The sequence below is a fragment of the Apodemus sylvaticus genome, chromosome 7 (genome assembly GCF_947179515.1).
Source record: "Apodemus sylvaticus chromosome 7, mApoSyl1.1, whole genome shotgun sequence".
In the NCBI taxonomy this organism is placed as follows: Eukaryota; Metazoa; Chordata; class Mammalia; order Rodentia; family Muridae; genus Apodemus; species Apodemus sylvaticus.
The window spans coordinates 59,541,321-59,555,962 of NC_067478.1; the positions used below are offsets into that span (position 1 = coordinate 59,541,321).

Genomic DNA, 14,642 nt, shown 5'->3' on the forward strand with positions numbered 1-14,642 from the left:
AAGTTAGTTCATTTGTTCACCGAGTTAATCTGGGGTGAAATTATTTCTTTGGTGTGTTGTTGGTGTTCACCTGGGTGAATAAAACATTTGTTGTCCCTGAGGAGAAGTACACACAGACCCAGATGAGAACAGTAGTCCTTGCTTAAGAACAACAATTTGAACCGTATGTAATTTAAATTCACTTATCCTTTGAAAAAGCCACATCTGTATAGTGGCTACCAGAGGAAAGAGCTCAGTTCTAGAACTTTCTTCCTCTAGGGGCAACCTCCCAGGGTGAACAATCAAGTCCCAAGCATGTCTACTCTCTGAACAACAGCTTGAAAACAAAGGCAACGACACTCTTGTTTCTAAAGTAAAAATGGTTTATTCACGACACCGTACATGAGAGAAAGTGTCTCATATCACAGACAGTACGTCCAACTCCCTGGAATGTTCATTTCTTTGGCATAAAGGACGGGCACAAGGGGAAAGCCAGGCCAAGGCAGCTAAGATGGGGGATGGGTGGGCAGCTCTATCGCCGTCTTCACAGGGAGGAGTTCAGGGGTCCATTAGTGGCAAGCTGATTCTCTAGAACATTAGGCTGGGGCACAGTCTGGGCGGTCCGCTGTGCCGAGCCTTTCAGTCATCCCCACCACACAGGTACAGCAGTGCCTTCTGGTAGTCACCCTTGGTGTCTTGCTACAGTGGCCAGAAAGAAAGAAAAAAATGAATTGTAGTGTCAGGAAAAAAAAAAGAATAGACCCCACAGCAACCCGCCGTAGCCTTGGTGTGCCCTGGGGACTTGCAGGCCTGCACGGTGGACCAAGGCCCTGGCCCTCGGCAGCACAGTAGGAAATGGTACTTCTTCCTACCACCACTGTGAGGGTAGAGAACGAATCCCACACTGCAGGTCCTGCAGGGGGTTCTGCAGCACACCTGCTTTCCTCCTGCGCCTGTACCCTTCTGCACAGGACAGGGTGGAACCTCCCTGTCCTCCCTTTTGAAGTTTTGTGGATTTTAAGGATGCGTGAAAATAACTAGTGAAGTGGAGAAATAATTTCTAAGAGTTTAGCTGTCCCTGGCTTTAATCATGTGCCCTAAGAAGCATGGCTGTACACACACACACATACACACACACACACACACACACACACACACAATTGTTCTTGATGACTGTAGACCAAGATAGTTATGGAAATGTCAGGATCTTTTAGGAAGGGGATTGCAGCCTTGCCTGGTAATGCACACCCATAAGCTTACCTAACTAGAAGGATGAGGCAGGAGGATCACAAGTTCAAGGCCAGCTCAGACATCTTAGTGAGAATCCTTCTCAAAGTGCAAAAGGAAAGGCTTGGAGAAAGCGTGATCTGCAAAGCGCTTTCCACACAAGCGTGGGGCCCTGAGTTCAACCCCTCGCTTTAAGAAGTCAGGGCATCGAACTACCAGCACTGAGAGGCAGGAACAGGAGGATCTCTGGGGTTCGCTAGCCAGCCAGCCTCATTTTCTCACTGAACCCTGAGTCTCAGTGAGAAATCCTGTCTCAGCAAACAAGGTAGACAGTTCCTGAGGAATGACTCCAGAGGTCGACTGCTGGCCTACACACACACACGCACACGCACACGCACACGCACACGCACACGCACACGCGCGCACACACACACACATGCACACTCAGACGACACACATATCACACCCAAAAGTTTAAAGAACTGTGGATGCTCGATCAGTGATAGAGGGCTTACTTAGCCTGTGCAAAGTCTAGGCTCCATCCCCCGAGTAAAACCCGTAAGATCTGAGCACAGTGGTGACACTGGAAACTCCATCCTTCCAAAATGCAAACTCTAAGCTTACTGAAGAGTTGGATCAGCGAGAGACAAATTGTTGGGCCTCTCTGAAGATCTTCAGGAAGCAGGAATATCCCAGAATATAAAATGCCTTTGGCCTTCAAAGTTTCTCTGATTGTCACCAAGACTTGCAGGATAGTCACTATAAACACAATGACTGCTGCAGAGTGACACTTACAGGAAATGTATAATCCTGCTTTGAACCTATGAGTCTATGAAATCCTATAGGTTGCTTTCAATATAAATCCCCAATTCTTGGTGCCCAGCATCTATTCTATACGAAATGAGAAAACAGAAAGGTCACCACTCTGCCATTGTTCTCTCTAGCCACCTGCACATACATACACCCCCACACACATATGCAACACAAACACACATGCATGCACATACACATGCATGCATGCACATATACATACATACACTCACATAGTCATAAACACACACTCATACACTACAGACACACATGCATGCACACACACAAGCACACATATACATACACTCACATAGTCATACACACACCCATCCAATGCAAACACACATGCATGCACACACATATACATACACTCACATAGTCATAAACACACATGCAGGCACACATGCATGCACACACACATAGTCGTACATACACAGACACACACACACTCACACACACACACCATGCCTGGCAGAGCCAGCTCCATGCCACAGGCTTTACCTGGATGTAGTAGTACAGGGACTTGCCATATTTCCTCTTGAATTCAGATCTGATTTTCAGCATGTCCACTTCACTTCGAGAGACCATGATTCTAATCAGGACCTTGTCTCGAGTCCCCTTGCCCTGAAAGTCAAATTGATGATCAAAGTTAAGTTCTTTGACAATGTTATTATTATAAAAGCATTCAGCACATTTTTCTGGCGTGTGTGTGTGTGTGTGTGTGTGTGTGTGTGTGTGTGTGTGTATCTTAAAGAAGAGATTGACTTCTGCTTTTGAAAATGTGTGTGGTGGTGGGGGAAGCCTTCTGGAGTCCAGAGAAGAGTGTCAGATTCCCTGAAGCTGGAGTTCCAGATGGTTGTGAGCTGTCCATCCTGGAGCTGGGAGCCAAACCCAGGATTTCTACAACAGCAGCAAGCTTCCTTAATGCCTGCACCATCTTTCCAGCCCCATTTATGTGGGTCTTGATGCTGTTATCTTACAAGACTTACAAAATGCAATGCTGGGACTGTTTCCTTACTGAAGATGAGCACCTTAGATTTCCAAGCACATCTGAATTTTTCAAGATTTATTTTAAAGTTTCTAAGTAAGTGTATAGCAGAGCCCAAAGGTGTACATGTAGATGCGCTCAGAGGCCAGAAGAGGGCATCAGATCCCCTGTAGCTGGAGTTTCAGGAGCCTAGGAATGATTCAAAATAGATGCTGAGAAGTGAAGGAGCCTCTGCAGGAGCAGTATGAGCTCCTAACTGCTGAGCCACCTTTCCAGTCAGTTTCCAGTCAGTGATTCCGACTGACCGCCAGCCTGCAAGTTGGCATACGCAGCAGAGGGCTGGTGGGCACTTAGGGATGCGGAGAGGATGGGCCAGCATGCTGTTCTTAGGACTCTTGGTGAACGCATGGGCACTAAGGAAGTTATCTCTGACAAGGAGCCCAAGGAGAGCAGGCAGAGGGTCAGCATGGACAAGGGAGGTGCTCCAGAGAGGAAGGCAAAGGCCTGGAAAGCAGAACGGCCCTGGCAGGATGAGAACCAGAAACAGGCAGGTCTGGGGCGGTTCATGCGGGAAGAGCACCCGGCTATGCATCTCCTGTGTGACATCAAGCTGGCCTTGGCTCCGGGAGCTCTGTGTTCCTTCTTTATCAAGAAGATAAAAATGGAAGCCCTGCAGGGTTTCCTGCCAGGACATAAGGGAGGGAACTGAAAAGCTGTTGTGTAGTACCTGCTGATGGTCACTCCCATCCTGATTGTTTTTATCCTGGGAATAATTGGAAGCCATAGCTGAAAGTCCCAGCAGAAACCAGACACTGTTATCACCTAACCCTTTCCCACCAGGGACACTTGGTTCTGGAGCTGCATCGTACGTATTTAAACAGCTGAGAGAAGGTGGAATGGTGCCTTCTCACCCACCAAATACAATCTCAGCTAGCTGGTGGGAACCCATCCTCTCCACCGAGTGCTTACCAATCTATGGTTCTCAACCCCTTTGGGGTTGCATACCAAATATCCTGCCTATCAGATGTTTATATTACAATTCATAACAGTAGCAAAAGCCCAGTTTCTGAAGTAGCAACAAAATAATCTTATGTTTGGAGGTGGCCACAACATGAGGAACTGTATTAAAGGGTTGCAGCATCAGGAAGATTGAGAACCGCTGCTCTAAACACTAGTCAAGAAGATTAAGTTTGAGCCAAAACAGAGTGGGAGCAGAGTGGGAATGGAGTCCTTACCTTCATGGAGTCATAGAGACGGTCAGCAAAGTACAGGGGCTTGTTCTGTATGCACTGGACTGTGGATAGGAGACAGAGGCAAGGGGTGAGGCAGCTTGCAAAGAGGAAGATGATGTCCTGGCCCTAAGACACTGACCAGAATGGGTCTGTCCATGGACACAGGATGTAGAAGGCGAAGGAAAACTCAGAATCTCGTGAACCAGTAGGTTCCACCCACTGTAGTATCTTCAACCATGAGATGCAGGGGTCAGTGATGACTGGGTGTCTATGCGAGCTTCCCCATTATAGCCCTTCCTTCTCCAGCCAACTTAATCTTTCCTGGCAACTTAAGCCTGTTTCACATCTTAAAATCTACAGCCAATCCTAAAACTCTCTAAGACATGCAGAAAAGCCACCACACCGGTGTCTCAAGTCCCCTCGAAGCAAAAACACAGCCATTCACTCCTCCCGTCTCTGCCAGGGAGGAAGGGCCACACTTGCTCACCCAGGTTCAGGAAGGCGTTCTCCAGGTCTCCTTTGACTTCTTTCTTGATGCTCTCCAGCATGTCATAAGGGCTGTAGCTCTTGTACCTTTCGAACACTAAGAAAAGCAACAAATAATGTCAGAAGGGCTAGTCAAAGCTGCGGGTGATCTGCATAATTAGATGCTTTGATTAAACAACAGCAGCAACAAAAACAAAAAACAACTCAAGGTGATCACTGATGCATCCTAGTGGTTGGTGGTCATGGAGGGGTTGGCGGTCATGGAGGAGTTGGCAGTCATCGAGGGGTTGGCAGTCATCTTGGTAGACCAGAGCTTATTTGTACCTGTCTTGCCAGGGAACCCAGGTCTAGCTCTTGCCTCCCTAATGGCTCTGCCTAGGCCACACTCTGACTGGAATCCATCTCTGTGGATGTCATGTGAAGCAGTAAAAGCCAGGTGGCCATGTCCTGTACTTCAACAATCATGGACAGAGCAAAGGACCCTCTAGTAAGACGGGGAATAAGGGAGGCCAGGGAGAGGGTTTGGTTGGCCACACGCGTGTCCTACAGCCAACCATGAGGTCCTGTGTTTAGCGCTCCCTCAAACCCGAAACCCTCGTTTCAAAAAAACCAAACCAAACCAAAATAAAAAAGCCAAGCATAATAGTGTGCTTCTAGTCCCAGTGCTGGGAAGGCTAAGGCAGGCGGACGGCGGCCCTCATCTGTCCGGCTGCCTGGCCTAGTTTTTGAATGCAAGGGCAACGAGTCTAAAAACCAAACCAAGCAAACAAAAAAACACTCCAGGGTGAACGGTGCCAAAGGTGTGACACCTAAGGTTTATATCTGGCTCCCACATGCACACCAAATGCATGTGCACCCATATGAACACACGTGCGTGTGCACACACACACACATACACACACACACATACACACACAAGGGTGAAACAAGCTAACAAATGGAACATATTTGGTGACAGAGGGTCCGCAATGAGAAAGGAGGCTGAATGATTTGATAAGGGAAACTGAAAGAGTCGCGTGGAGAACAAGTCTTGTTCTGGAGATCTTCCCTCGCCACCCACGAGCCTCCAGGCACGGAGACCTGGCTGGCAGAGCACCCACCTTTCTGGAGGTGACACACACTGCGCTCAGTCATGATGCTGATCCACTTGGGGACATCGGTTCCTTTCCTCTTCACCCCGGCATCATAGAGCTCCTGTAAGAGATGCAGCCAACCAGGGAAAGTTAGCCACACGATCCCCTTGCAAGTGTTAATGAAAAAGCCCATTCCAAGGCACAAGTGAGTGCACACGCCCATCCTGCAGGTGTGACCACAGTGCACCACTTAGAACAGGTGCACTCAAACTTTTGGTCTCGGGGCCATGCTGAGCTGTCTCCCCAGACCACACAGCCCACTTCTACACTTATTAAAAACCTTTCTCTTATACTCGATATATTCCCCAAACTACATAAGATTTTAAAACTGGGATGCATGATTTTGTCTGCAGCTATTATGACTTGCTTTGAGATAACCAAACCGCTGACCCTTCTGGGTGAGGTACACCTAGTTCCACAGCTATCTAAATTAGCTTTATGAGGAAATCACAGGCCCCTGTCACCTTCCTTTGTCCTCACTGAGGATAGCAGGATAGCAGGGAGCCTTCCTATCCTGGAGGCCTACCCACCTGCTCCAACTTCCCTACCAGCTTAATGTCAGGACCTAGCACTTCTATGCAGTCAAAGCTCGAATGAGCCAATGGAAACTGGGCACAGATCTGGTAATTAACCCCACATTATAACTATAATTCCTGGAGACAAACCTCATAGTCTCCAATGGGCTGAGACTTTAAAAGGCCCATTACTCCCTTAAAAAGGACTTTAGTTTTACTCCTCCCACCACTGTAGGTTGGATTCATGGACTCACTTCTAATGATCAGAGTATGACAACAGTGTGTGACACTTAGGACTGAGTCATAGGAGCATGGACGCTTCTGGATCCCTCTCTGGTCACTCGCTCCAGGGAAGCCAGCAACAATGTTGTTAGAGACATTCAAGCAGCCCATGGAGGCTTGTGTGGAGGAGTGCTCTTGCCAACAGTAATCCACACATGAACTGTGTAGGGAAGATCCCTTTGACCCAGTCACACTCTCAGTAATTACAGCCCTACCCAACATCTTGTCTACAACCACATGAGAGACCTTAGTTCGTCAACCCAGTCTCCATCCCTGACTCAGAGGATCTGAGAGATAACAAATGTTAGTTTGAAGTTATTCACTGTATATAAATAAATGGTTGTGTGGGATACAACCCCCTCCAAATACACATGCCATGTAAAATTCAGTCCAAGAAGCTTGGCACATACCCGGGCATCCTGGTCAATCAGCTCGTAGTCGATAACTGAACCATCCTCTGCTCGTCTACCCTGTAGGGGAAAAACAAGAAGGACCATCAGACCCAGCTCTTAGTGCATTCTAAAGCTGGAGGCAGGGAAAATGACAAGAAGGACCATCAGTTTCCTCTTCAATCTGGGTGAGCCATGACCTCATTCCTGAACAAATACCACCAACAGGGTTTCACATGTTCATCTAGACAAGGCCAACGAAGAGAGAGATGGTCAGGGAGGGAAGTGGGTACACTATGTCTCACTATCGTTAGCCAACCTTGGGTATCCAAGTCTGACTGAGCATCTTACTGAATTCCCTGACTCACGCCCCAGAGAAGCTGAGCCCATTTAAGTCTCTTCCCTCAAATTGTGTATAATGGTGAGGTGAGACATATAGCCACAGAGAGTGCTGTGATGACAAAGTGTAAATGAAGGGAAAAGCTGTTGTAGTAAACAGCAGACTGAGCCCGGAAGTGCTGGGGTGGGGCCTGAGCTGGACCCTCAGAGAGCAGCAGTGTGGTGTCAGCCGGGGGCACTCTGCACACATGGTCAGGAGTGGAACAGGCCTACAGGTGAGAGATACACGGCCTAGAGAGATCACAGAGCAGAAGGGCAGAATCACAGTGATGAAGATGGAGGTTCGCAGGCCAAGGGTGAAGACGGTGAGGCTTTCTGGAAGGGCCCAGGAGCTATGGGTTTTGGTCAAGGAGGCAAGATGCAAGTAGGTTCTAAAAAGACCCAGAGTCTGCGGTGCCCGGATGGGGGCAAATGAAGACAAGACAGTCAGAGTCGTCACTGTCACGGAGATGTAAATGGGCCAGGCTGCAGTGCACCCCTCAGTCATTGCCACGGGGTTCCCTGAGAGAATTCCCTTCCCTTGACAGACCAGTGTTCAGGTGCATGCTGGCCCAAACTAGAGATTCACAGGAGACATGCCTTACATCCACACTATTGTGGTAACTTGAGCAAGGAGCCTACAAAGACCCACATATATTCCAAAGGACTAGGAAGGCAAGGTTTGCATACACACACACACACACAAAGTGAAAGGTGAAAGGAGTGAAGTCACTTTAGCAGGTCTGGTGTGGCCACAAATAGAGGTAAAGTGACCTTCCTCAAGTCACTCAGTGCAGGTTAGCACAGAAATCCAGGCCAGAGCTTGGGAGCCGCCCATCCCTCCCCTGGCCCCCGCGTCCAGTTGTCCACACGGTTCTGCAGGATAAGAAATCCTATTAACAAATATGACAGTTCTGCAGAGACGGGAATGCAGCGGAATTTCTGAGCAGGCACAAGGATTTAGTTAATTCCCTCCACAGTATAGAAGAAGCTGTGCCTGCTGTGGAGGGAAGAAAGGGGAGGGAGGGAGCGAGGGAGGAGACCAACCTTTGCAAGGGCAACCATCAGCTTTCGGAAGTCTCCAGATGTGTCAGAGATGATATCCTTCTCCAAATCGGTCTTGTACACTGAGAAAACAACACATCTAGCTTGATGCTTCCCACTGGTGTACCCAGTCACCCACTTCAACTATTTGTCACCCACCGAGTTTCAAAAAGCAGGCATTGTTGTGTTAGTGTGGAAATAGTCTGAGTCCCCCTACTGAGGATAAAGTCTCTAGAGGGGAGGTCTACTCCCATGAGATCAAAGCTAGGGCGACTGTCAGTTCTAACAGACAAAGAAGCCTAAGTCAAGCTCAGAAGTTCTCAGGTTCTCTTTAATCAGCCAACCAGTTTCTAACTAAAATATTGTTTCTTAAGCTGGTAAGACGGCTCAGTAGATAAAAGTGCTTTCAACCACATCTGGTAACCCGAGTTCTAGCCACCGGACCCCTCACAGCAGAAGGATAGAATCAGCATCCTTGGGGGTTGTCCTCTGACCACAGTAACTGTGCCTAATGTTCTAAGTGTGTGCTGGAGAGACAGAGGCAGGGGCATTGCTGGGACTCACTGGCTAGCCAACCTCAGCTAATTGGTAAGCTCCAGATTTAGTGAGAAACTTGTCAAAATGAAGGTGGATGGCCCCTGAGAGCAACACCCTTATCTTCCTATTCCCGAACGCACCCGTGCACACAAGCATGCACACAGGGCGTTCACACTCACTGGACCAAGGGGCTGGGTCTCAGAAACAGGCTACTCACTTTCCTTGTATACTCTGTTGATCTCTTGCAGCTCCTGGTTAGTTCTCGAGCAGATGATCTCGATGAGGGAGTCCTCATCCGTCCCCAGGCCCTGTGAAGCAAGAAGCCCAGGCATCAGCAGCCTTCCTCACCTCAGCCTACTTCTGCTGGCCTCCATCAAGTAAAACCGCAAACAGACGGCTCCATCGGGGACATCCCTCCTGAGCAGTCTGTGCTGTGCTCCTCAAGAATTAGATAAAGCTACTTTTTTTTTTCCCTTCCACATCACAGATCCCAAGATGGTGTAAGAAACACATCTACATTCTGCTATGTTTTTTAAAAATGAATGAGAAGAGACAACCTTAGAGTATCCCTCAGTGCTAGAGGAGGCCATGGGGCTCCAGTTTGCTATTTGTCTTTGTCAGTTCCTATCAGAGCCACCCACTATTTTAATAAATAGGAAATAGTTGTCTTCATTGACCAAGAAATGGTGTGTGGCCACTGTCAGCAGCTGCCATAGATTAGAACATCTACTTAGCGGAAAGGTGCTAGTTAGGATAAAAATTCGCCTCTCTTCTTTGAAACGCAAAAAAAAAAAAAAAAAAAAAAAGGCTTACTGTTTAAAAAAAAATGCATCCTGTTACTTCCATTTTCGCTTGATTACTCTGCACTTTTGGGGTGTTTAGGAAGAGGGAATAACAAAAATGACAAGTAAGCCTAGAAGCTAGCACTTTATTAGGAAAGGAGAGTTTAATCAGTGGGGTATTTGAATTTAATATATACATTTTTGAGCGTGCTGGAGAGCTTGAAAGGACTCAATGAAACGTGTATTTCAAAGCTGACTTCCTGATCAAAGTCAAGGCTTAATAACCAGGGTCTTCTAGCACATGCCTTCACGAATATAGAGGTACCACTTTGAACTAAGTAGAATTACAACTGCTTAAAATGGAAATCAATTATAAGGTGTTAATACAATAAGAAAGGTACTTATCCACATGAAAAGTATGTCGGCTATTAATTAAACTTATTAGAGAGTAGATGCCCCTTTAAAATGTACCTTGTATATAATCTAAGATAAGCCCAGGGTTAATAGTTAATTTTGAATCTTAGTCTTAATTTAATCTTTGGCTCTTCTCCCCGGGATTTTAATCATGGTTTTTCAGTTTCCAGTGAAACCCCAAATTCTTCCCTTGTTAGCCCAAGGTCTACACAGCACTCTGAACCTCTGAAGGGTTGTTCTGAGATGGCCGCGGAGTATCTTTGAATATTTCCAGGGAGAGGCAGTTTTTTCAAAGATGACAGAAATGAAGTCGTACTCGAGTGCCGGAAGTAAATGCTGGGTCCTGACACTGAGGAAAGTGAGTCGAGCACAGAATCTCGCCTTCCATCGCCCACAGATCGGAAAACTCTAATAGGGTTTTATCTCCACTTTCAAAGGTGACCTTGGCAATTTCTAAAACTTGGACCAAGCTTTCCACAGCATACACATAATTCTTATCACAGGACCAACCTCTCCTGTGACATGTGGCAAAACACTGCCACTGGAATTGCCCGATGTGAAGACAGATTTTTCTGAAAGCATGGTTTTAGCTAATGTCACTGGAAGATGTGTGTGCTTTGGAAGGGCCACTCGACCGTGATAGCTAATGGAAGAGCTGGCATTGGGTCAAAGATGGTGCAGTTAAAGCACCTGGCATTGGGCTCAGTTACTTGGATTAGTGGAGTGACTGACAGCTCACACAGGTCTGCTGTAAGTCAATAATACCCAACCATAGATACCAGTAAAATCGCATAAATCACAACTAAGTGGATTCTTGACAAAAATAAGATGAACTGATCCAAGGATAGTTAAAGAAACCTGGGGAAGGATTGGTTTACACATGACCCCAGTGGCCCAGAGGCTTGGCAATCTCAACGATGCTACTATCCAAAGCTGTTGTTGGCTTGAAACTATACACTCCTTCCCTTCCTCCCTTCCTCCCGTCCTCCCTCCCTTCCTCCCTCCCTTCCTCCCTTCCTTCTTTCCTTCCTTCCTTCCATCCTTCCTTCATCTTTCCTTCCTTCATTCCTTTTTTTTTTCTTTTCAGACAAGGTCTCATGTATCCCAGTCTGGTTTTAAACTCCTGATACAGCCAAGGATCACCTTGAATTTGTGATCCCCCTGCCTCCACCTCTGGAGTATTGGGATTATTAGAACACACCCCATGCCTGGTGTGTCATGGCACTATTCTTACTGGTATCTCCTCTGCAGTACAGCCTGCCTAGGATGCCACTTGAGCTATGCTGATGAGAGAGAGAGAGAGAGAGAGAGAGAGAGAGAGAGAGAGAGAGTGATTTAACAAATCCTACAGTGGCCCTGGTCTATCAAGTCCCAGGTTCTGGTGGTACTCTATGTGTGAGGGGGCCTCATTCCCAGTGTGTTCTCCAGAAAGGATGACAACCCAGCAGGATGACATACTCATCATACAGCTTCCCTTCATTGAAGATGCCTTACCAATACCTACCAGCAGAGGGCAGCCTCGGATTATCCAACATGTCACAAGCACACAGGAAAGGGGCCCTGAGTTTGGCTATGTCAGATATTTGTATATCTCTTACATTTAAGTAATATTGTGTGGCTTAGGTGAGCACAAAATCCAAGGGTGTTTCTAAACTAGAATTTACTAATTTAACCTCAAATCCCATGTTCAAAATAACTTGCAAAATCAAGACTTAGATAACTATAGTACGTCCTGCCAAAACGTCCCATCGGACTCAGGTGCCATTCCCAACCTGAAATCACCCTCACCTGCACTATACTGCTGATTTTTGGACCAAATCTAAATTTCTGCCCAGCAACAGATGGGGGCGGGGGAGTCAGAGGAAGCAGCAGCCAGGAGGGCATGGGCAGAATCTGCAAGCTTTACTGAACAAAAGCTGTTTTTCTTTCTCCTTAATACCACACATATCCTCCTTAAAGAGGAAGTGTAATCAAGGAAGCAGTTTTCCGAAAGGCGTTCCAATCGCCCAGGTGCCGCGTCTGAGCAGCTGCTGACTGGCTTCTCAGCATCAGGAAATCTCTCTGCAGTCGTTAAAAAAGAGAGATTGAAATATTTTTGGTTCAAATCCTAACAACTTATAGCATGGGGGGGGGGGGAAATGACTTCGAATAAGAATCCAACACAAGTGACAATCACCTAGTTACACTCAAAAGGCTGTAATTCACAGACACTAATGAGCAGGTTGACAGATGCCACCCCACACATGTTTACCTTCATGGAGGCTTTGAGTTCAGAAGCATCATACTGGGCAGGTGTCTTCAGTAGGCCCAGAACCACCGTCTCCAGGTGGCCAGACAGGGCTGACTTCAGCGCTGACGGAAGCTCCTGCAAAAGGGAGATGTCTAAGAGCCACTTGGAACCAATATCCACTCTGAAACCAGCAGGACAGAAATAAGATGGCTCTATCTCAAAAGCCAGCTGTGAGTCTTTGACCACTCTGTAGTCTGAGGAGAACTTCCTCCCCTACCTTCTCTTCGTCAGACCAGGAGGGCATGGTAAGGAAGCCCACTAACCCCCAGGCTGATCACTAGACAGAAACTGATGTAGCTGACAGCTCCAGAGAGGAGAGCAAAGAATGGGGACTCAGGGAGACAGGGAGATTTCCAAGGTCACTTTCCAAAGTCAAGGTAAGCTAAAAAGAAGTGAGGTAGAAAGACCAGCAGAATCCGGCCGGCCTGCTGAGGTCCCAGGGAAGGCGTGATGTGGCTCTAGGGTGGGGCCTGGGAGCCTGGAGAGGCAGATGTGTTAGCAGGGATGTGAGGAGGTGTTCAACCTTCCCTATGTAAAACACTGCACCTCGCACAGAACCATCTCCTCCTCCAAAATTGGGGCGGTGATGAATGTGAGGTGAACTCCAGTTTCTTTTCGACTTCCTGTTGAAATAGTGTTTCTTAGGGATGCTACTATCATCAAGAACATACTATTTTAATAAAGTCTGAGGTCCGAGGCAGCACTCACATATGTAGACAGATGATATCCCTAATTCAGAGTGGCTCTTAAAGGTATTTCCTCGGGGTCTGGACTCTCACCAGCCTTGGGAATGGACACAGCTGCACTGAACTGAATTTCATGTGTTTTTATGGTGTGTGTGTGTGTGTGTGTGTGTGTGTGTGTGTGTGTGTGTGTGTGAAGGTGCACATTTGTGTATAGGTCACAGGACAAGCTTAGATGTCATTCCCCAGGTACCTTCCACTTTCTGTTTGGAGATAAGGCCTCTCATTGGCCTGAAGCTTGGCCCTGTAGGCTGGCTGGTCAACAATTTCTGAGAATCCACATGCCTCTAAACATGATATACAATCTGCTTTAGAGACAATCTTCTAGAACGTACATGTGTCAAGAATGTCAGACCTGACGTGAATCTAAGGAGGCACTGGGACTAGCCCTTCACCTTCTTCCTCTGGTTCTGATGCCCTAGGCAAGCATGGACAGTAGGAGGATCTTTCTAAAACAACACATACCAATTATAACACCAGCTCTCCAAATTGGAAGCCTGAGGTTAAGTGACCCCAACTTGGTCTGCCCTTGACACTCCCCCCCCCACTCTCCCACCATCTCTGCTCTAACCTCAACAGACATCCGGGCACCTACTGGATTTTTCCACTTTGTCTTGCATTGCTCAGAATGTCCAATATAGGACTCAGCACAAATAAAAATCCCAGAAGGGATTAATGAAAGAACAAGTGTTCTCTGTATAGAGAAACCTCATGTCTAGCACTAGTTTGAATGTGCAAAGCACAAAAGCCAAGCTTCCTCCCTGTGTCACTCTTTTACTAGCTGTGACAGGGTCTCTAGCAGCTCATCACCCTCTGTCCCTCTAGACCAGTGGTTCTCAGCCTTCCTAGTGCTGCAACCCTTTAATAGAGTTCTTTGTCGTGGTCAGAAATGTCTCGGTGATCCTCAGCCACAAAATTACTTTTGTTGCTACTTCATAACTGTAGCATGATGGCTACGACTATGAGCCATCATATAAATATCTGTTTTCTGATGGTCCCAGGCAACCCCTGTGAAAGGGTTCTTCAACCCCTGAAAGAGAATCATGGCCAACAGGTTGAGAACCACTGCTCCAGACGATATCTTGACAAACAATGCACCTGAAACAATGCTAGGACCTCCCCTAGAAATTACCTCAAGCAGTTGTGGCATCTTCCTATGATAGATAATCACCCTGGGCCATCAAGAATCCTCAGGGCAGTGGGCTGTCCTTAGCATGTGGCAATGCCTGTGCATTTGCTGACCCTTCTCATGGTTCTGATAATGTGTTTACTCCAACGGGCTATGAAGGATCTGTGTTCTCCAGCTACCTGATGTGAAATCAAGCTCTGTGTGCACACACAGTTCCAAGACAACACTGAATGAGCAGTTATTTCCTAACAATCCAGAATAGTGGATCTCCTGTTCCAACAAGA

At 47.2% G+C, this 14,642-nt stretch overlaps 1 protein-coding gene across 1 annotated transcript in view; it reads right to left on the reverse strand.

Moving 5' to 3' along the window:
• Positions 1 to 339: 339 nt before the first annotated feature.
• Positions 340 to 14,642, reverse strand: part of Anxa2 (annexin A2) — a 36,742-nt gene continuing 22,439 nt past the window's right edge. Inside the window, exons 5-13 of the mRNA XM_052187907.1 lie at positions 12,448 to 12,561; positions 9,218 to 9,308; positions 8,467 to 8,546; positions 7,063 to 7,122; positions 5,823 to 5,916; positions 4,724 to 4,819; positions 4,240 to 4,298; positions 2,518 to 2,640; positions 340 to 678 (exon numbers count right to left, since the gene is read on the reverse strand). Of these exons, the coding sequence (XP_052043867.1) occupies positions 619 to 678; positions 2,518 to 2,640; positions 4,240 to 4,298; positions 4,724 to 4,819; positions 5,823 to 5,916; positions 7,063 to 7,122; positions 8,467 to 8,546; positions 9,218 to 9,308; positions 12,448 to 12,561 (777 nt within the window). The 3' untranslated portion in view covers positions 340 to 618. The remainder of the gene's footprint in view (positions 679 to 2,517; positions 2,641 to 4,239; positions 4,299 to 4,723; positions 4,820 to 5,822; positions 5,917 to 7,062; positions 7,123 to 8,466; positions 8,547 to 9,217; positions 9,309 to 12,447; positions 12,562 to 14,642) is intronic.